The sequence below is a fragment of the Rhinoderma darwinii genome, chromosome 9 (assembly GCF_050947455.1).
Source record: "Rhinoderma darwinii isolate aRhiDar2 chromosome 9, aRhiDar2.hap1, whole genome shotgun sequence".
Taxonomy (NCBI): domain Eukaryota; kingdom Metazoa; phylum Chordata; class Amphibia; order Anura; family Rhinodermatidae; genus Rhinoderma; species Rhinoderma darwinii.
This window is the reverse complement of record NC_134695.1, coordinates 64,956,151-64,978,492: the sequence shown is the minus strand read 5'-3', so window position 1 is coordinate 64,978,492 and position 22,342 is coordinate 64,956,151. Positions and strand designations below refer to the sequence as shown.

Sequence of the window (22,342 nt, the reverse complement as noted above, 5' to 3'; positions counted from 1 at the left end):
AACCCATTGTTATACAGATAAAGGAAAAAATCTGTATGATGGTTTCTGTCCTCCTTCCGGGCAGGTTCTCCAATATGACCTTGTGCTTCAAGCCAAACGTGGTTGTAATTGGGGTCAGGGATGGTAATTCTTGACCAGTTTTTGAAATTGGTAAATTGTTTGGACTCACTCTTCCCGTATTGAAAACCAGGAGATCGTAGCGTATCTACTGCCCGACCTAGAATTGTCATGTCACAATTGGGTGCGACAAACTCAATACCCAGGAACAGTTTTAAGGGTTGACACACAGGGCAATTTCCCAAGGCCTACATTTCCTAGAATGACCCTGAGGATGGAAGTCCCAGGAGCAAACTAAAATCATCCAGTATTATTTTGCAGTGTATGATTGTTTTATTTTATGAGCTCTATATGGCTGTATTACTATGGCACTAGTATGGCCATGGTAAGGTATTATGTGGGCTGAAGTTATGAGAAAAACTGTCTAAAAATGGCAATTAGGGGGAGGGGGTTTATTTTGCTTGTTGCCTAGGCCCCCATTTTTTGCAAAACCAACCCTGTCAATACCCAAAGGACTCTAAACAATCAAAGCCATATTCAGTGCAACTATATACTATTTGTTTTCAGTGTGATTAGATCATAGCTTTATATTCCTACTCATTGTTTAGGTAAAAACCCATTTTTTATTTTTAGGAGCTGTAATTTTTAGGTGACTATCCTGACAACTGGTCTATTTATGACAACCGCTATCACAACCCCTGTAATCACTGGGTATTTTATCTTGCTTACCTCTGGCTGCACTGCCTCCTTGCTAATGTGGCAGAACCACTACCCCCTTTTAATCAAAAATGTCACCGGTCCTTTCCTTTTGCCCCAACGCCCTTCAACTGCTACCTCCCCATTCTTCTCTTAATCTTTGAAAACCAAATTAATTTAGAAGCCACAGGCAGTGTAAATTTATTATAGAAGCCAATCAGAAATTGGCCTGGCAAGTAGAGAATTGGAGCTCCATGGCCCCTAGAGATCCATATAATTAATTATATCTATAACATATTTTTTAATATTCAAAAATATCCTATTATTAGTAGATCATGAAAGGACAGAATGAGAACATCTGGATAGTTTGTAACATTCAGAAATAGAACACTGAGGTATCATTATGGTTTCTTAGAAATGTCCAGGAATAATTATGGAAACCAATCGTCAGTCTAGAAGGAAAATAATTTCCCTTTTTCAGGCACGTCTGTCTACAGCTATCTCCAACATTTTTCTTTTTCTATGCCCAGTATTTGCAAAAAATAAAATAAATAGTGGTTGTTGGATGTTTGGGCATCATGGTGGATACTATTACTTTTTCCTGGACTTTTTTATATTAGGGCCAGATTATAATGAGCCCAAAAAGGGCCAATTGCCCAAGAGGCCTTTCCAGATAGTCTGACATAGGAATATTAATTAATAATGTATCTCCAACAATGAGATACTTATTGGCAATTGGCACTGTGACAGTTTAGTATTATGTATGCCACAAGGAAGGACCAATACAATTATGTTTTTTTGCAAAGGCTGATTGACCATCAAAGGTTGGATGGTACCACTAACTACATCTTATGCCTTCTGGATGAAAAAATCCAACACAACAGATTTTTCGATGTATGACAGCAGGAAAGAGGCAACGAAATGGGGAAAATTGACCAAATCTGATGTTTCAGCCAATATATATCTCGACTCCCAGCTTCGCACTGTTTGGATCTAGACAGAGAAGATACAAGACATGATTTTTGTAGTTACAAACAGAATTTTTTTTTCATTTACCTTTTTTTACCTTTATTGGATCACTACTCATAAGGGTTTTAATCTTTATTAAGATAAACCAAGGTTAAATAGGCTTCCTCCCAATTCCTCTTGGTGGATTTTGTCCATCAAATTTTATCAAGTTGGATGACTGAGTGACCAAAATGTCTGACTATGGCTGCCACTTCCTGTCCCCAGTTACGGATCAGAGAAGTGAAGAGCAGCTCTGGAGCACAAACTGCTGCTCTAACAACTGTATTAGTGTACAGAACTGGAGCGTCCCTGACTATAGTGTTTGGTGGAGATTCCCATTAGGCCAATGGCTCAGTGATTTTTTAGAAGTCATGGGAATTAGGTAAAAGGTCATTTACAAAAATTTAACTTTTTTGAACACATTTTATATGAATGATATCCGTCCTGATCATACGTTCAAATATCACTTCCCAGAATTTGTATGGGTATGTTTTTGAATAAAACGAGATAAGACAAAAGCCGACCCTCACTGGGTGAATATACTCAGTGACCCCATTTATAAAAGTCTCCACTCCCGTGTTCCCATTTATTGTACTGACCCAAAACTCTAGAACTAATTTGCGTTATCATCGCTCAGTAGTTACGGGAAAGAACAGGGTGGAGCTGGTACAATCTATCCCCGAGGTTCCGCGCTTATAAAAGGGACAAACTTTGATCTTGAGCTCTTTGTTCTTTCTTATGAACCTTGTAGAAATTATGTTTTTTAGTTACACTGTTTTTCTTTTATGCTTTGAAGTCCTAGAGACAACGGGCATATTGTGTCTGTCAATTTCTTGGGTCTCGGTGATAGGGATGACACCATCTGGCCATGTCATTTTTACTAAATAATTGCACTCTGGTGGCCGTGCATTGGGCAGTGTATGTTTTCCTAGATCCAATATTCCAAACATTGTGTATTTAAAGGGGACATCGAGACAATCCCTTTTTCAAACGAAGCCAGCCCACCATAGGTCAGGCTTCAAACGTCCCCGTTAATCATCTACCACCAGGGGAAATTACAACTACGTATACATTTTCCCCGCAGGCATATAATATTATACTATTTACAGTAAATTATGTAATACAGTACATCACCGTGCAAGTCCGCCAGAGCTAAATCCGCCCTCTTTGACATCCGTATGCCCTAAGATTCTCTTACTGAGATACGCCTTTTAATACTGTGTTAATAACACTCATCACTAACCTGCCCCGGTGGGCCAAAAATATCTTGCCCCCCTACGATGATATCATCAAAGCATAAAGGGGTCATAAGACACACTTCTTGCAGCCATGATTACAAGGAATAAGTGAGGCCAGGCCTAATTTTTTTTTTTTCAAACCCGCTGACTGGCACTACAGGAGGCCATAGAGTGGTTTCTACGGTGCCCACTTGTTCGGCTATGATAACACATTGTATAGATGCCATAATGTTAAGGGATCCGGTCCTGGTGATAGGTTTCCTTTAAGCTCAGGACAATACTAATAGTCACTCTTACATTGCATTACATTGATTCCCAAATTCAAATTCCCCAAAGCGCCAATTTGAAAGATCTACCAGCCTGGGTAGATTCACCGGGGTGTTTCCTGAGGTTCCAGTAAAGGCAGGAATTATTACATTTGGTTCCTTGTTCTCCAAGTCCAACGTGAAAACTTTGCAATACTGCTTTTGCCAGAACAAGAAATTCTGTGATGCCAGTTAATAGCACAAACAAATACCATGCCAGAGGCATCCACAACGTGCCGAAGCATGCTGGAAAGAACAGGAATGCCAAGGTAATACCAATAAACAGCGTAACAACCAAGAAATGATACTCAGCACAACGTTACATTGCAGAACGTTTACTTTATTAGGATCATTTTGTAAGGTTTCGTTTTGGAAAATTGGTCCACAACAAACAGTAAATGACAGGAAGACAACTTATGAATGGACAATTCCCAGCATGCCCTGCCAGCACACTAATACCTCCCAGCATTTGAATCCCCATTGCCAGGACAGTTTTAGGCCCCACCAATCCGACCAGAAAAGCCCAGAAATGGCCACTTTCCATGTGCATAAGCCCGGCATCTTTGGGTGTTCGTTTCGTGGGACATTACCGTGGTAACGGTTGAGAGGGTTGATCACACATCATACGTTAAAAATATTTTTATACATTTTATGTATGGAAAGGGCAACCTGTAAGTTATAGGTATAGCAACAACTGGACAAACTTTGGAGATTTCTTCCATTTATACCTTGACATGAATAGATGCAGGAATGACCACTTTCCCCCCGAGTTTTCGGCAAAAAAACTTTAAAGAGAACCATAACGTAAGGCCTGTACTTTTTTAACCCATAAACGAGGACACAGTGAACCTCATGTCTCAAAACTCTCTCGGTGAAAAATGGACCTTGTTGACAGCCAGAGGCATAACATAAAGCACCTGGGCCCCAATGGAAAATCTGTAACGGCGCCCCCCACCGACCATGTGCCATTTACAATACTGGTTTTTATGTGGCAGAGAGGCCTTTGGCCAACTCTGCACCCGCTATAGATATGCCCCCGGTGGCAATCAGAGTTCAGTTTCCATTTTCTTAACCTAGTGGCATCATGGAGAAATTACATCAATAATCTACGTAGATCGATGCATAAAGGGAGTCCAGTGTGTCAAAAATTTCTCAGTGGCCTCAATGACCATCATAATTCAGTTTTCCGTGTTTATAATAGGAATGCTGAACTCTGCTTGGTGCCAATGTGCTGAGATACATCCGGTAAATGAGGTCCAGTGTGCCAGTCAACAAACTTAGTCCATTATTCTTCTATATTAAGTGAAGGCCCTAAGAAGACTTCAAGTTATTCTCTGCAATTAGTTAAGAAGAGAATTGATCAATTTTAAAGCATATGTACAATAACCACGTGAAACATGTAGAAAACACATAATGAGGTTTCTGGTAATTGACTTTTATGACATCTCAATCAGAGTTACACCTTTGGGTGGCCAGCAATGGGGACCACCACTGATGTCCAAAGGTCCCAGGGCTGGTTCTTATCAAGAGACGGTCAAGCACATGGGCCCACCACTCCACTCAAATCCATAGAAGTAATGGAAACCTATGAGTTGCAACCCTATAATACTCACTTAAGGTACTTTACATAACTTCTACTGATATCAATGGAGAGGTGATCATGGACAAGGGTAAGATCTCCTGGAGACCAGCACCACAACCTGCCACTTCAGAGACTTTTGTAGTCCCGGCTGGAACACAAAGGTATGACTTGTCTCCACCTCTTTACTGTGTTAACCTACTCATCCCAATGGGATCTCCAAACATGAAATAAGGATTCCATCATGAATCAAACAGGTTACCTTCACATTTGCATTTACAATACATGGCATAAAATTCCCATTTGAAAATATTCCATTGCTTTGAATCCATTATCTACCCATTGCACTGGTCTACAACTACCATCATGGTCTTACAGTATGGCCATGCTGGGAGTTATAGACTCGCGACAGCTGGAGAGCCACAGGTTGTAGACCATTGGTCTGTCCTAGCTAAAAGGCAACTGTTGTGAATTGTAAGACGGTTATCACCTTCTCAAGTGGATGGACCCAGACGCCCAACATCTACACCAGCTTCTAAGAAAACATGAGCATTAAATATAGGTCAGTCTAAACTAAGTGACATGGAAAAATATTGCTTTATTATTAATGCTTTTACCTGAAATTGCAGAAAATAAGCTACCCAGTGACATAACAGAAAATCAGACGTGAAGAGGCGAACCCTTAAGCTGATTTGATCGCACACACATATACCCGTCATCTTCCCGGCCCTATAGAGATGTGCAAATCTGAGCAATGTTTGCTAATAATACCTTTCTGCGCCAACGGATTTTGTTGTAATGGTTAAATAGCAAGTTAAACTAAAATGCAGAAAATGCTACTCCTCAATATTAATACATAGTTCTAGTGAAACTACAACTCCCAGTATGACCACAATTGAATTTCACTGCCAGGAGTTGTAGTTTTGACAACATCTGCCAAGCCATTGTTGTAACTATTGCCTTAAGAAATATGTAATGTGTTATAGTGTTTAGTGTGTTTGTATTATGTACAACATGTTAATAAATAAAATTTAAAGGGGTTGTCCACTTTTGAAAAAGTGAATATAATTCTTCTCCCATCATGAAGGTGGAGTCTCAAAGTTGGCAACAGCCTTATTGTATAAGGTCAAATGCCGAACCACTATACATTGGGACCATGAATAGAGACCATTGCTTAGTACATGAAGGAGAGTACAGGTGGGTGACAACCTCCCCTAGAATAACAAATTTAAAAAATCTCTGATATGTTGGTTTTTAATGAAAGAAGAAGGTTCTTGAAGTGAATGAAATGCTTCAAGATACACAACATAGACCGTATACTGTACAGAAGAGCGGGTTACGACCTAGCATTGAAAGTTTGCTGTGGATCCGAAAATTTTGCCATTTCTGACCATTGTCCATTGACTTCAACACATTCTCTTGAGCCCCAAGTTATTTAGGAAGACCAAGTCTACCCGTTATAGTGACGAACATCCTTTAACAATCTACTATATTAGTGAACGACATCTCCATATCCTGAAACTCAAGGCCAGACATGATTCCCTAAACTTTTATTGCTTTCTTCTTACCCACTATTTGGCAATTATGGTCAAGAATAAAAATTTAAGGTTGATTGACGACATTCAAAAACATTTTTTTTTTCAGATTTGTATTTTCTGAAGATCTTCATAGGCCAAAATTGGACATTTTTATAACCGTTAAAAGGCAGATTTAGAGTATATATATATATATTTATACACAACATAACAGATCACTGGAAACTCAAGACAACATTGTCTATGAAGAAGGACAGACCACTCCATAGAATCCACCATTGGACCATCAGTAATCCTTTACATTCAAGTCAAGATTTTGTTTGGGGAAGATCTACTGCGTATACAAATCCGTCTTCTATAAATATGGGATACTCTTATCTACATTGTAGCTTAGATCTAAATACGTTGTGGAGCTAATCGTGACACATGGAAGCCTATTGACTATCTAATCTAAATCCAGTGAGCAATACAAATCATTTTCGCTGTGTTTACTATCTAAGGAACCTTGCGTTGAATATTTTTCTGCCTCAATTTTTTGCACATCTCGGGCCTCCATTTACCCGCCCTTCATTCCCATTTCATCACTGCATTTTGAGAATCCCTTCAATACGAGCCATGAGCGGTAAATGGGTCTGTCTTCATATAAACACTGGGAAGCCAACTATTTTTGGCTTGATTTTCAAATCGTTAATGTAGCAACACAGGATCCTAGCAGTGGCTCTTTATATTTTATCAGTTCAGTCCCAATCCTTTTCATTAGCAATAGAGTTCCCCCATACAATTTATTCTGAGGGCTTAAAAGTTGACTAGACTCCAATTTTCATGTCCACTTCTCTTGCGTTCCTTAGGTCATCCTGCGTCGTAGCATCACCGTCTCCGAAGTCACTGGTCTGGTCTCGAGACACCAGCTGCACCATCTCTTGAGACTTTACTGTGTCGCCGTTCTGTTCCATGATTACGCCATCTTCTAGATGACTTTTGTTACCATTAATCACCAATTTCTTCTTTTGACCACACCTGCGAAGAAGATAGATGAGGTCCGTTATTTTTTAATGATGGGACAAGGCAACATTCAGGAAGTTTACCTCTTTAGAACTTATGAACAAGTGACATTACAATGTCATAAAGCATAAAATGCCTTATACCTTTAGGGATTCTCCTGGCATTATGGCAATGGAGGCAGTTGCCAGAGACAAGTTATGAAAATAGTTCAATATTTAGATTCACCCATATTGGAAATTTATTTCAAAATGTGATACCTTCATTTGGTCAATGATCAATTAATGTAGAATCGATTCACAAATTTTTAATCCTGGCCTAAAGGTGGCCATACGCATAGGATAAGTGTGGGCCGAACAAGCTTGTTCGGCTGTCAATTTTCCTGACTCTATCATAAACATGTACACTCGCCTTGGCCGGTGGGTTCGGTCGAGTTTTTTTTGTGAATGGACACTTAACCCTTATCACTACATCCTAGCCTGGTGGACCCAGTAATTAATCTTGATGCTTAGTCAAGCCTATGTATCTAAAACTCCAATGGTGGGATTAATTTAGAGCAATGGACCCTGTACAACGATGCAAAGAGTACTTATTGCTCCATATTGTTGCCCACTAGGCAGTGTCGGACTAGGGTTCTTTGAGCCTACGAGAGGAAATGATTGGGTTCAAAGTAATTTTTTGGGAATCATTTCATAGGAAATAGACTTTTGGTGGCAAGTAGTGGGACCCAAAGCCAGCACCAAATAGGGTTGTCTACTGCTGGAACATTGGGGTCCATTATACGGTCAGAGCCTGGGCCCTGGAGGATCCTCAAGTACCCTAATGGGCCAATCCGATCCTGCCAGGAGGCACTTCATGAGAAACTCAAGGCTTCTAGAGAAGAAAACCTCCATAATATGTCATGAGATGCTGTATGCCCCAATTGTTTCTCTCATGGATTTCTCCTCTAGCTTAAGCAAGGTTTTGTACTATTTCCGACCTGTTTTTGGCCCAACCATGGTCTGAATATTTGTTCCTTCCTTATCGATCGATACTGAGGACATTTACAGAATATGACACGATGGGTATATGACATTTGAGGTTTGCGTTGATTCCAATGTTTTCACCACATGAGTAAAATAGTATTGAATTCTGATTATTAGGACTGGGATCATCCAAACATGTGATATAATGTGTCGCTTCTTTTACGGTCTAGTTGAAAAATACCAATTAAAACATTCCATGGATTGTCATGTGGGAACGAGAGAATCAATGTGGTTTTCAATTTAATTTCTGCAAAACTTTTCTCAGGGACTCGTCTCATGTAAACTGAAATGAAAGACATGTGTTCAGCCTAATAGAAAACACTGGTGCCGGCATACCAGAGATACCACCACTTCTTGCTTTTTACAACATAGACTTGCTTGCCTCGCCTGAGGACAGAGCCATGCAGCGTTCTGCAGATGGAGAATCACTAATTGCTACCAAAAGGCAAATCCATGTATTAAAGGGGGTTTTTCGGTTTTATATTGTATAATGAAAAGTTCTGTAACTTTCACATATATTCTGTTTCAATTCCTCACCATTGTCTAGATCTCTGCTTCCTGTCAATGAATGGGAACAATCTTGCTTACATCTAAAAGCCTGTACAGACCCAATACTTCTTACAGTGGAGAGTCTGCTACAATTGTATCCAGTCTTGACAATCCTGCAGTGATACATTGTAGCAAACCATCAGGACAGGAAAGAGATTTATTTTCCTGATATGAAAAATATTAGGTCTGTATGTATCTTTAGCTTCTTAATGTAAATAATAATATTACAATTCACTGACAGCAAGCAGAGATTTTGAAAATGGCGATTAATTGAAGCATAAAATCTATTTGAAAATTGCAGAATTTTTCATTATGCAATGATTAAAACTCAAAAACCCCCTTTAGAGGGGTTTCCCATCTCATGAAGTGATGGGATATCACTAGAATATGCTATAACTTTCTGATTGGTGGGGGTCCCGGCAGCCGAATGAATGGGTATAATAGTGCTGGTTTAGACCTGAGTCCCCTTCTCAGTTTTTTCTCACACAACAGAGCTCCTGACTGGGGTCGTATTGCGGTTCTCTGCATTGCGGGTGGCCGGAGACTCTGCTGTTTCGGGAAAAACTGAAGGGGACGCAGCACTAAACCAGCACCGTGGCCCCGTTATTCTGATGATGCCATCACTTCATGGCCACGTTCACATGGTGGATTAGCAAGAAAAGGACAAGGATTTGCAGGTTGATCTGACGCAGATCCGCACACGAATTTGCCCCATTTAATGTGGCTTACCCACATGTGGCTACCTGACGCAGAATCTGCATGAAGAAGTGCATGTAACGTCTTCTTTTTCCGTGACACAGATTTCCAATCGGTAACTAAAAATGTATACAAATTTCCAGTTGAAAATAATGGGATGCAGATTCGAGGCGGATTTCTGCGCAGAATCAGTGTCAGAATCTGCGTGAAAATACCGCTGTGTGAACAGGACCTATGGGATGGGAAAACCCTTTTAAATTGCTATGAACATGGTTGCGATCCTGCAGTGCCCATGTGGAGAGAGGCTGGCATGATCTTCCTTCCTCGCTGCAACGTTAGCAAATGATGGGTGAAGTAATCCCTCTACGTACACCCTATGCATGCTCTATGAATATATATCAAAAATAGCTCAGACCCCTAAACTATAAATATGACGCCATTTTCCACTCCAGGCGCCAAGAAGCTGTGGGCAGCAGGTATTATGTATGTGCCCCATAGGGCGTGTATATTGTTTTATACTCTAATGGTATAATGTAATGGCTTCCCAAGAAGTTTCTGAGTCTCAGACAATTCGGGAGCTTAACTGGCGTCTTCCAACTTTTCTCATTCTCTCCTGACCCTTAAACTTCCTGCAATTCTACTTGAAGGAAATGTTTCTAATCAGGAGCGTGAAACGTGCGTTGTACACATTCCAGATACCGAAGAGCCGCAACTGTTTTGTCCATTGACCTGTTCCCACAAAAGCAGTAAATTCAGGAACCGGTGGAAAAGCCGATTTCTACGGAGCGATACAAATTTTGGAGTCCTGGTACATGTCACGAGATGTCAATTGCAATTCCAGGTGGTATTTCCCTTTAATAGACTCCATGTGTGTGAATGTTTGGGAATCGCAAAAAATATCTCGTAGTACAGACACAAATTTCAGTTTTCGGCACTACAGTCCGCTTCTCGATTTGTGGTAAAATCGCAATCGTGACTTCAGTTATTTCCTACGGGATAAAATTTCAAGTGAACTTGCAATTATTGCAAAACTCAGATGTTTGTTTGCAATTTTTCTTCCCGTAGGAAAACATTGACGTTGCGGTGCCATCACAATTTGACAAAAACAATTTGACAAAAACACTAGCCTCGAAGGTTTTGTATGTGATTAAACAAAAACATGTCTTCTTTCTTCCGGACTTGACCACGGGTTGTGTTTAATATTGCAGCTCGGCATCATTAAGGTGAATCAGGCTGTGCTGCAATACCAGAAACAGTCTATGGACAAGTGTGGCGCTGTTTTTATAATCTTATACAAAAACTTTGAACAGGAATATGGATTTGCTAAAAGGAAGTTCATAGCATTCAAGTATTGGAGAGATAATACTTACATTTTGCGGGCGTTGAGGGCGATGCAGACTGAGAAGATCAGACCCAGACACACCAAGGAAACGCAGACAATCAACCACTCTAAATAATACAAATATTAAGTTTATAGTTTTTGCAAAAGATTTTTCCATCCCTTATATCCAATGAATATTGGCAGTGCCGCCATAAAGGCAGTACAGGGGGTTTAGTGCTTAAGGGTCTGACCAAATGGGGGCACCGCCAACCAGCTCAGCTTCTGGAGAAGTAGCCACACTGGTGGAAAAAGCCCTCAGCTAAGCACGGTGCCCTTTTAGTTCTTGTCGGTGCTTTCTGTCTTTCACTGCAAAGCCATTGCAGCTGAACACTTTCTGTTGACCGTCTTCAGCTAACCCCAACTTTCGGGGAATAGGCAGAAAAACAGCAATCTAAGGGTATGTTCACACTGAGTTTTTTTTTGGCTCTGTTTTTGACACGGAAACCGCGAAAAAAACGCTTGTGGGAAAAAGAAGCATCATGCCCTTTCTTCAGGCGTTTCCGTCTCTGACCTCCCATTGACATCAATGGGAGACCGAGAAAGCGGTTTTTATGGCGTTTTTTGCCAACAACGCTCAATGGCTGCGCTGAAAAATGCAGCGAAAAGCGTCGTAAAAAACGCGGCAAAAAGAGTGCATGCAGGTTAAAATCTGCCTCAAAATCCTAAAGGAATTTTGAGGCAGATTTTTCAATGCAAAAAACTCTGTATCAACAGGGCCTAAGGGGCTAAGACATAGAGGGCTTGACCTTTACTAGAAGACCATTTTTCAATGCAATTGTGGTCACCTTAAAACAATTTCATTGTATCACAATGCAAAAGTAAAATAACAACTCTGACTATACACCAACCTTCTCTTTATCCCTGCTCCTATTTTGAGAATGAACCATGGAGTTACATTAATGTCCATTTGAGATTGTGGCCCCCCAGGGCAGAAGCTGGTCATGGGGGACTACTTGTTCAATGAGCATTCTCCATATCTGTAGTTCTTCAATGCTGAGATCCACGCAGGACACGGCTCTTCTCTTGAGCAACTGTAGATGGGTTTTGAGTGGAGGACTTATGTCTTAATAGGCTATTAAGGATTGTCCAGAGCCCCTTTAAAGGGGCTTATAAGATTAGAAATAAAGGGTCTGCTTATTTTTTTCCAGAAATAGCGCCACTATTGTCCTTGGGCTGTGTCTGGTACTGCAACTCAGCTCCATTAACTAGAATTGAATGCCCTATTAGAGCATGGACTCACACTTTTGAGGACTCAGCTTGACAATGTAAGTTCATGGTCTCCCTTTTATTTGAAAGAGCTCCATGTTATACTACAAGAGAAGTGTGCGTCTGCCCTTAGCTTCCCCTAGCAATAACAGCTGTTCGCCAATGGGTCTTAATTTAGGCAAGGGGTTGTCCAGATGGAAATGGGATCCATTTCAGTTATCATAGTTATCAACTAGCCTTCCCAGATTCCTAGAAGGTAAATCTGCCTTATTATGCATACATATTTACCATACTATAATCATGTCCAGGTTGGTTGTCATCCAACTTTCAAGGAGATAGCTGAATATAATTTGAAACATTGTGACAAATTGGGATGAGTCAAGCAGCTATATTTTCTTAGGAGTGTGTTGCAAAAATATGCACGTCCACTGTTAAAATAAAAAGATATCATCGATATAACTCTCCCCTGCTTTTTTATGTCCAGGTCTAAGGCGTTGTGACAAGATTTTTTATCATGATATCATGTGATCTTGCGCAATTAATGCTTTGCATGACCTCTTTGATGACATCACATGTTCATCAGAACCCCAGCCAGAATATGGGATGTTCACATACTCCACTAACCTCAACTATAGTCAAAGCGATGCAAAAAGTATTATGCCCAAAAAAAAATTTGCATGTAAATATCTGTGAGATGTGCAATTAACTCATCATACCCGGAATTGCTGCCCTTCTTCGATATTTGTTCTTTTCAGAGCCTGAAGTTTCTTCTTTAGATCCTGAAGGAGACCCATTGTCATCATCAGTAGAGTCAGGGTTTTTTTTAATCACCTCGTTGTCACTGTCCTGCACATGTGTCTTATCTGAGGAATAAATACACAGAACACGATTATGAGAAAGCAGAGCAAATGATCAATACCCATTAATGTGCCTGGTACTATAAGAAATAACATGTGCGACTATGCAATGAGACACCAAGTACCACCAATATCAATATGTTATAATGGACCTTTATGAGTATCAGCCTACTTCTAGATTCGATTGAACCAAGCGGGTAATATAGATGAGATCTGTATGAGAATACGGTCACAATACAGGGAGATGTGATGCCATTACAAATTGGAGAGGACACTGCTCAGTAATCAATATGGTTGCCAGATGGAAAGGGAACCCTATATACTTAATAGCAGATGTTATACATTCCAAGTTACAACTCGGAGAAGGGATTAGGCCCTGTTCACACTAAGTCTTTTAAAGGCCAAAAAATCTGCCTCAAAATTCCTTCAGGAATTATGAGGCAGAATTCGACCTGCCTGCACTCTCTTTGCTGCGTTTTTCGGCCGCTGCCATTGAGCGCCGCAGGAAAAGAAAGTTGCGAAAACTGCTTTCTCTGTCTCTCATTGATGTCAACGAGAGGTCAGGGATGGAAACGCCTGAAGAAAGGACATGACACTTAATTTTCCCAAGAGCATTTTTTTCCACTCGCGGGAAAAAAACGCCTTTGCCTCCCATTGAAATCAATGGGAGGCGTTTTCTGGCGCCTTTCCAACGCGATTTCCGCGTCAAAAAAACGTGCCAATAACCCCCATAGATGTAATTACCACACCTTGAACAATGGACTGCATAGTGATATCTTTTACTTTAATACAACTAGGACCATGGATTTGTCCTATGTCCTACTAAAACTGGAGTTGTCTATGAACTATCTACTCCATCAGGGATGTAACCAGGGTCAGACTGGCCCACCAGAGTATCAGAGGATCCTTCGTTGGTTCCAGAGGGATAACTTGAAGTTCCTTGGACCCAATGTAAAATCACTAGGGCCAGCGTATAACTGCTACCTCTGCACCCACTATAGATATGCCTCTGGGTGGGTCCAGGCTCTAATTCATGGGTCTCTACGAATACAACCCTATTTGTAGCTTACCATAGAACAAATCACTTTCCACCAGGGTCTAAATCTCATGGGTTGATTTACAAATGACCTTATTGATGAAATGTCTTGGCATGGGAAACTCCTCTGCCACTTCATTATAAGACACGGCTCTAAATGAGTAATTTTGGAGGTAGATACAATTAATTGTACAAACCTTGGTCAATCAAATCTTTAGATTACTGGTCAATATCTTGGCTACTATAGAAATGATAGCAAAATATAACAGCACATACACAGTGCAAGTGAACGAGTGTGAGATGGAGGCTAGTATATAAAACAGAGCCCAATCTGGTGACTAGTATACAAAGCAGAGCCCAATCTGGTGACTAGTATACAAAGCAGAACCCAATCTAGTGACTAGTATACAAAGCAGAGCGCAATCTGGTGACTATTATACAAAGCGGAGCCCAATCTGGTGACTAGTATACAAACAAGAGCTCAATCTGGTGACTAGTATATAAAGCAGAACCTAATCTGGTGACTAGTATACAAACAAGAGCTCAATCTGGTGACTAGTATATAAAGCAGAACCTAATCTGGTGACTAGTATACAAACAAGAGCTCAATCTGGTGACTAGTATATAAAGCAGAGCCTAATATGGTGACTAGTATACAAAGAAAAGCTCAATCTAGTGACTAGTATACAAAGCAGAGCCCAATTTAATGACTAGTATATAAAGCAGAGCCCAACCTGGTGACTAGTATATAAAGCAGAGCCCAATCTTGTGACTAGTATATAAAACAGAGCCCAATCTAGAGGCTAGTATATAAAGTAGAGCGCAATCTGGTGACTACTATATAAAGCAGAGCTCAATCTGGTGACTAGTATATAAAGCAGAGCCCAATCTAGGGGCTAGTATATAAAGCAGAGCCCAATTTGCTGACTAGTATATAAAGCAGAGCTCAATCTGGTAACTATTATATAAAGCAGAGCGTAATCTAGAGGCTAGTATATAAAGCAGAGCCCAATCTGGTGACTAGTATATAAAGCAGAGCCCAATCTAGTGACTAGTATATAAAGCAGAGCCCAATCTAGAGGCTAGTATATAAAGCAGAGCCCAATCTAGAGGCTAGTATATAAAGCAGAGCCCAATTTGGTGGCAAAGCTGGGACCAATTACAAAGCTACACCACATGTGTTTGTATACAAAGTGATGGAAAAGCTCACAAAGCAAATCGCTATATGGTGTACAAAGCAGATTCAAACCAGGTCCAAGTACTTACTAAACCCAGATTCCATGAGATGTTACTAAACTAATACAGAATTCAATTCAATAACATTGTAATCAAGGTAAAAACGAGGAACCCTCTTTGCTTCATTGCTGTTGACGTTACGGTGGTCCATTTTTTACATCCATAAACAGGCTCCTCAATATAGATGAGACATTATATACTCTAAGTTATGGAGTTTTAACCCCAAATCCTTTGGACTATAAATGTAAAAATACTCACCTTCAACTAATCTTAACTTATTCGGTGTAAAGAACAAAAAGAAACACTAAGATTTGCCCATCACCAATATAAAAGAGTGACATCACCAGGACAGATCTACAAACTACTGCGACTACAAATCACGCAATAGTGCAAAGTTCTGGATCTTTGCATTGACTTTGATTGACACACTACATAAAACTATGGCCCATGGAAGGGCTTCTTCCTACCATTGATAGATCCTGTTGCCGGTTCAATAGACGAATCTGTAGGGAGTCCATTATCTTCTTCAATAGCCACCTCAGTGGACCATACTGCGAGGAAACCATCTTGTTCATTAGTGTTATATATTTCGTTGTCGCTGGGTCCTAAATAAGGACTTTTAGTGTTTCCATCCTCGGGGTGATCACCTGAATGTTCGGGTTGCTCAGTAGACGTCAAAGGGTCGAGGGTACTGTCCTCAACAGGAATTTCTTGCTCAGATATTGATGAACTTATGTCAAGTCCAGGGTGAGTGGGACTCACTTTACTGGACGTAGATTCAGTGATGGCTCCTAACGTGCGGGAAGAGAGCAAGGAGATACTTACAAAGGAATAGTATTCCCTATAGACATTTAGGGTTTACTTTTCCTTAAAGTGCCATCTACACACATTGGGCAAAGCCATCTTATAGGCAGAATCACTTTATGACAATGCAGTCTTCTAGCTCACCAGTAACCGACCAGTACCACCACTTGTCAGAGTTGGTGTTACTGGCGAATGGCTACCCAATTTGCGTGCAAGCCACAGCCACATCATTATTGGCCACACACAACTAATACGTGGCTCTATGATATTTCCATTCATTATTATTAATAGTCTCCTCTTCAGTATGTTGACTTCTCCCTCCAGTCAGAAAGTTGCCGACATGTAGACTGAGTAGTAGTACGGCTACACCAACTTTAATTGTATAATTGTTAATACTTTTTTTTATGGTTATTTTCTGATTGGCAGAAAAAGTTCATCTATTTCTGAAACTGTAAGATAGAATCCACAGATCCATTAAAGTGAATGTCCACTTTTTAACACTATGTCATGTACATGTTCAATATTCTGTGTTGAATAATTCCATAATATATCTTTAAGAAGACCAGAGCTCTGTTTTTCTTTGACAGAGTTCCAAATCCCCTGCAGAGGAATAGAGTTAAATTATACAATTCTGTCTGCCTGCAGTCACCACTAGAGGGAGCTTAGGAGCTTACTGCATACTGTGTCATTATTGAGCTAAAAGTTGTATGCAGTAAGCTCTCAAGCTCCTCCTAGAGGTGACTGAAGGCAGAAAGAATTTTATCATTTACCTCCATGTCCAGGCAGGTGTTTGGAGCTCTCTATCAAAAGAATGGAGCTCTGATCCCTATTAAATATTTTAAGAAATGAATGAACACATACTTTTGGACTCATTTAAACATATTATATATATATAAAAAAAAGTTTGACATTCACTTTAAGGCTATTATTGAAATTTTGGCAAAAAAAAAAACACTGACCTTCTTCCGTTGGGTCATAAGAGGGCACACTCTTATTCTGATAGTCATATCGTTCACAGTTCTTCTCACTCGTTTCTACAGAAAGGTAAAAAGGCACATGAGTGTCATCGTAATATTTCATTACAGTAAGTCCTGTCCTGTTTTATTTTATTAGAATCTTTTTGATGGGTGGCATTCACTAAGGGTGCTGAAACTAAGGGTGCAGAAGCTAAGGGTGCAGAAGCTAAGGGTGCGGAAACTAAGGGTGCTGAAGCTAAGGGTGCAGAAGCTAAGGGTGCTGAAACTAAGGATGCAGAAGTTAAGGGTGCTGAAACTAAGGGTTCTAAAACTAAGGGTCCTGAAGCTAAGGGTGCTGAAACTAAGGGTGCAGAAGTTAAGGGTGCTGAAACTAAGGGTGCTAAAACTAAGGGTCCTGAAACTAAGGGTGCTGAAACTAAGGGTGCTGAAACTAAGGGTCTTGAAACTAAGGGTGCTGAAGCTAAGGGTGCTGAAACTAAGGGTCCTGAAACTAAGGGTGCTGAAGCTAAGGGTGCTGAAACTAAGGGTCCTGAAACTAAGGGTCCTGAAACTAAGGGTGCTGAAGCTAAGGGTGCTGAAACTAAGCGTGCTGAAGCTAAGGGTGCTGAAGCTAAGGGTGCGGAAACTAAGGGTGCTGAAGTTAAGGGTGCTGATGCTAAGGGTGCTGAAACTAAGGGTGCAGAAGCTAAGGGTGCTGAAGCTAAGGGTGCGGAAGCTAAGGGTGCAGAAGCTAAGGGTGCAGAAGCTTAGGGTGCAGAAGCTAAGGGTGCTGAAACTAAGAGTGCTGAAACTAAGGGTGCTGAAGCTAAGGGTGCAGAAGTTAAGGGTGCTGAAACTAAGTGTGCTGAAACTAAGGGTCCTGAAACTAAGGGTGCTGAAACTAAGGGTCCTGAAACTAAGGGTGCTGAAGCTAAGGGTGCTGAAACTAAGGGTGCTGAAACTAAGGGTGCTGAAGCTAAGGGTGCTGAAGCTAAGGGTGCTGAAACTAAGGGTCCTGAAACTAAGGGTGCTGAAGCTAAGGGTGCTGAAACTAAGGGTCCTGAAACTAAGGGTGCTGAAGCTAAGGGTGCTGAAACTAAGGGTCCAGAAACTAAGGGTGCTGAAGCTAAGGGTGCTGAAACTAAGGGTGCTGAAGCTAAGGGTGCTGAAACTAAGGATGCAGAAGCTAAGCGTGCAGAAGCCATGGGTGCTGAAACTAAGGGTGCTGAAGCTAAGGGTGCTGAAACTAAGGGTGCAGAAGTTAAGGGTGCTGAAACTAAGGGTGCTAAAACTAAGGGTCCTGAAACTAAGGGTGCTGAAACTAAGGGTGCTGAAGCTAAGGGTGCTGAAGCTAAGGGTGCTGAAACTAAGGGTCCTGAAACTAAGGGTGCTGAAACTAAGAGTGCTGAAACTAAGGGTCTTGAAACTAAGGGTGCTGAAGCTAAGGGTGCTGAAACTAAGGGTCCTGAAACTAAGGGTGCTGAAGCTAAGGGTGCTGAAACTAAGGGTCCTGAAACTAAGGGTCCTGAAACTAAGGGTGCTGAAGCTAAGGGTGCTGAAACTAAGGGTGCTGAAGCTAAGGGTGCTGAAGCTAAGGGTGCGGAAACTAAGGGTGCTGAAGTTAAGGGTGCTGATGCTAAGGGTGCTGAAACTAAGGGTGCAGAAGCTAAGGGTGCTGAAGCTAAGGGTGCGGAAGCTAAGGGTGCAGAAGCTAAGGGTGCAGAAGCTTAGGGTGCAGAAGCTAAGGGTGCTGAAACTAAGAGTGCTGAAACTAAGGGTGCTGAAGCTAAGGGTGCAGAAGTTAAGGGTGCTGAAACTAAGGGTGCTGAAACTAAGGGTCCTGAAACTAAGGGTGCTGAAACTAAGGGTCCTGAAACTAAGGGTGCAGAAGCTAAGGGTGCTGAAACTAAGGGTGCTGAAACTAAGGGTGCTGAAGCTAAGGGTGCTGAAGCTAAGGGTGCTGAAACTAAGGGTCCTGAAACTAAGGGTGCTGAAGCTAAGGGTGCTGAAACTAAGGGTCCTGAAACTAAGGGTGCTGAAGCTAAGGGTGCTGAAACTAAGGGTGCTGAAGCTAAGGGTGCTGAAGCTAAGGGTGCTGAAGCTTACCCTCCAGAAGACATTATTTGCGTAAACATAGAGTTAAAGGGAACCTGTCACAAGTTTTTAGGCTCCTAAACCACGACGATACCGTTATACTGGACAGTAATAGTATTGTAAAGATGCCCTTGTATATTCAAGCCCTTACTGAATTGATTGACATCCCACAGGCCGAGATATGTTATTACAAGCCCGCTCCTGTTGGGCGTGTTTAGGGACTGTATGATTCTTCAGGATAGCGTCACTGCCCAGGTGACTCTTAAACGATAATTTACATACAGCGCACGCTATGTCTTAAATTCATTTTCTACATTATGCAGCATGAGGCAGATTATACAGGGGCATCTTTATAATATTATTACTGTCTAGTATAACAGTATGGTAGCAGTTTAGGGGCCTAAAAGCTTGTGACAGGTTCACTTTAAAATGATAAAATTGTCTCTGCCTGCCACCGTCAATAGGGGGAGCTTATTTACATTACTCTCAATAATAAAACGGTATGCGGTAACCTCCACCTAGTGGCAGCCAGAATTTTATCATTTAACGCTTTGTAGGGTATTTGGAGCTCTGTATCAGTAAAGCAGAGCACTATAAAGATATATTATTCATCAGTCCCAGATTTTTGCACCTAATATTGAGATGGTGTTGAAGGGGGAGGTTCACCGTAGGGTCAGAATTCTGCCCAGAACTTCATGCATTTAACATATAGGAGTGACGTACAGTAACTTTGTATTTGTTTTTTATGTGAACATTACTGTTACATGGTTTTATATATGACACATTTGATGTTTTCACTCATTTGGTATAAAGTTCACAAAGTAATTGCATTTGTCATTGTCTTGAATGCTCAGCTTGAATATTTTGTGACTAGTGCGACCATCATAAAATAGGGGAGTAGAGAATGATCCTGTCTAAAAATGTGGCATCATGAATATCCATACTGACCTAAGGTGTTGTAGCAGTAGACATCAAACGGAGATGTCACATTGGAAGCAAGTACATAGACACCGATGAAGCCTGCAGCACATAAGTGATTACTAGTGATACGAGGGATGAGGACGCTGCTGTTGTCTACCCAGCCGTATCTGTATAGAAAGTCAATGGTGAAAAAAATTTAATTCAATACATCAATCTTAGATATTTTTGAAGCAAAATGAGCATTACTATTTAATTAATAAGCATGTAAGGTCACTGTGTACATACATTACATTACTTATCCTGTACTGATCCTGAGTTACATCCTGTATTATACTCCAGAGCTGCACTCACTATTCTGCTGGTGGAGTCACTGTGTACATACATTACATTACTTATCCTTTACTAATCCTGAGTTACATCCTGTATTATACTCCAGAGCTGCACTCGCTATTCTGCTGGTGGAGTCACTGTGTACATACATTACATTATTTATCCTGTACTGATCCTGAGTTACATCCTGTATTATACTCCAGAGCTGCAGTCATTATTCTGCTGGTGGAGTCACTGTATACATACATTACATTACTTATCCTGTACTGATCCTGTGTTACATCCTGTATTATACTCCAGAACTGCACTCACTATTCTGCTGGTGGAGTCACTGTGTACATACATTACATTACTTATCCTGTACTAATCCTGAGTTACATCCTGTATTATACTCCAGAGCTGCACTCGCTATTCTGCTGGTGGAGTCACTGTGTACATACATTACATTACTTATCCTGTACTGATCCTGTGTTACATCCTGTATTATACTCCAGAACTGCACTCACTATTCTGCTGGTGGAGTCACTGTATACATACATTACATTACTTATCCTGTACTGATCCTGTGTTACATCCTGTATTATACTCCAGAACTGCACTCACTATTCTGCTGGTGGAGTCACTGTGTACATACATTACATTACTTATCCTGTACTGATCCTGAGTTATATCCTGTATTATACTCCAGAGCTGCACTCACTATTCTGCTGGTGGAGTCACTGTGTACATACATAACATTACTTATCCTGTACTGATCCTGAGTTACATCCTGTATTATACTCCAGAACTGCACTCACTATTCTGCTGGTGGAGTCACTGTGTACATACATTACATTACTTATCCTGTACTGATCCTCAGTTATATCCAGTATTATACTCCAGAGCTGCACTCTCTATTCTGCTGGTGGAGTCACTGTGTACATACATTACATTATTTATCCTGTACTGATCCTGAGTTACATCCAGTATTATACTCCAGAGCGGCAGTCATTATTCTGCTGGTGGAGTCACTGTATACATACATTACATTACTTATCCTGTACTGATCCTGTGTTACATTCTGTATTATACTCCAGAACTGCACTCACTATTCTGCTGGTGGAGTCACTGTGTACATACATTACATTACTTATCCTGTACTGATCCTGAGTTATATCCTGTATTGTACTCCAGAGCTGCACTCACTAGTCTGCTGGTGGAGTCACAGTGTACATACATTACATTACTTATCGTGTCCTGATCCTGAGTTACATCCTGTATTATACTCCAGAACTGCACTCACTATTCTGCTGGTGGAGTCACTGTGTATATACATTACATTACTTATCCTGTACTGATCCTGAGTTACATCCTGTATTATACTCCAGAGCTGTACTCACTATTCTGCTGGTGGAGTCACTGTGTACATACATTACATTACTTATCCTGTACTGATCCTGAGTTACATCCTGTATTATACTCCAGAGCTGCACTCTCTATTCTGCTGGTGGAGTCACTGTGTACATACATTACATTATTTATCCTGTACTGATCCTCAGTTATATCCAGTATTATACTCCAGAGCTGCACTCACTATTCTGCTGGTGGAGTCACTGTTTACATACATTACATTACTGAATCTGAGTTATATGCTGTATTATACTTCAGAGCTGCACTCACTATTCTGCTGGTGGAATCACTATGTACATACATTACATTACTTATCCTGTACTGATCCTGAGTTGCATCCTGTATTATACTCCAGAGCTGTACTCACTATTCTGCTGGTGGAGTCACTGTGTACATACATTACATTACTTATCCTGTACTGATCCTGAGTTACATCTTGTATTAT

At 40.8% G+C, this 22,342-nt stretch overlaps 1 protein-coding gene across 2 annotated transcripts in view; it reads right to left on the bottom strand.

Annotated features, from left to right (window-relative positions):
* Window positions 1–6,416: 6,416 nt before the first annotated feature.
* CD44 (CD44 molecule (IN blood group)) overlaps window positions 6,417–22,342 on the bottom strand; it is a 45,141-nt gene continuing 29,215 nt past the window's right edge. The window contains exons 3-8 of one of the 2 annotated variants that reach the window (XM_075838010.1): window positions 20,206–20,345; window positions 17,167–17,241; window positions 15,871–16,194; window positions 12,991–13,137; window positions 11,058–11,136; window positions 6,417–7,435 (exon numbers count right to left, since the gene is read on the bottom strand). In XM_075838010.1, coding sequence (XP_075694125.1) covers window positions 7,225–7,435; window positions 11,058–11,136; window positions 12,991–13,137; window positions 15,871–16,194; window positions 17,167–17,241; window positions 20,206–20,345 — 976 coding nt within the window. In that variant the 3' untranslated portion in view covers window positions 6,417–7,224. The remainder of the gene's footprint in view (window positions 7,436–11,057; window positions 11,137–12,990; window positions 13,138–15,870; window positions 16,195–17,166; window positions 17,242–20,205; window positions 20,346–22,342) is intronic. The other variant, XM_075838011.1, reaches the window with a different exon arrangement.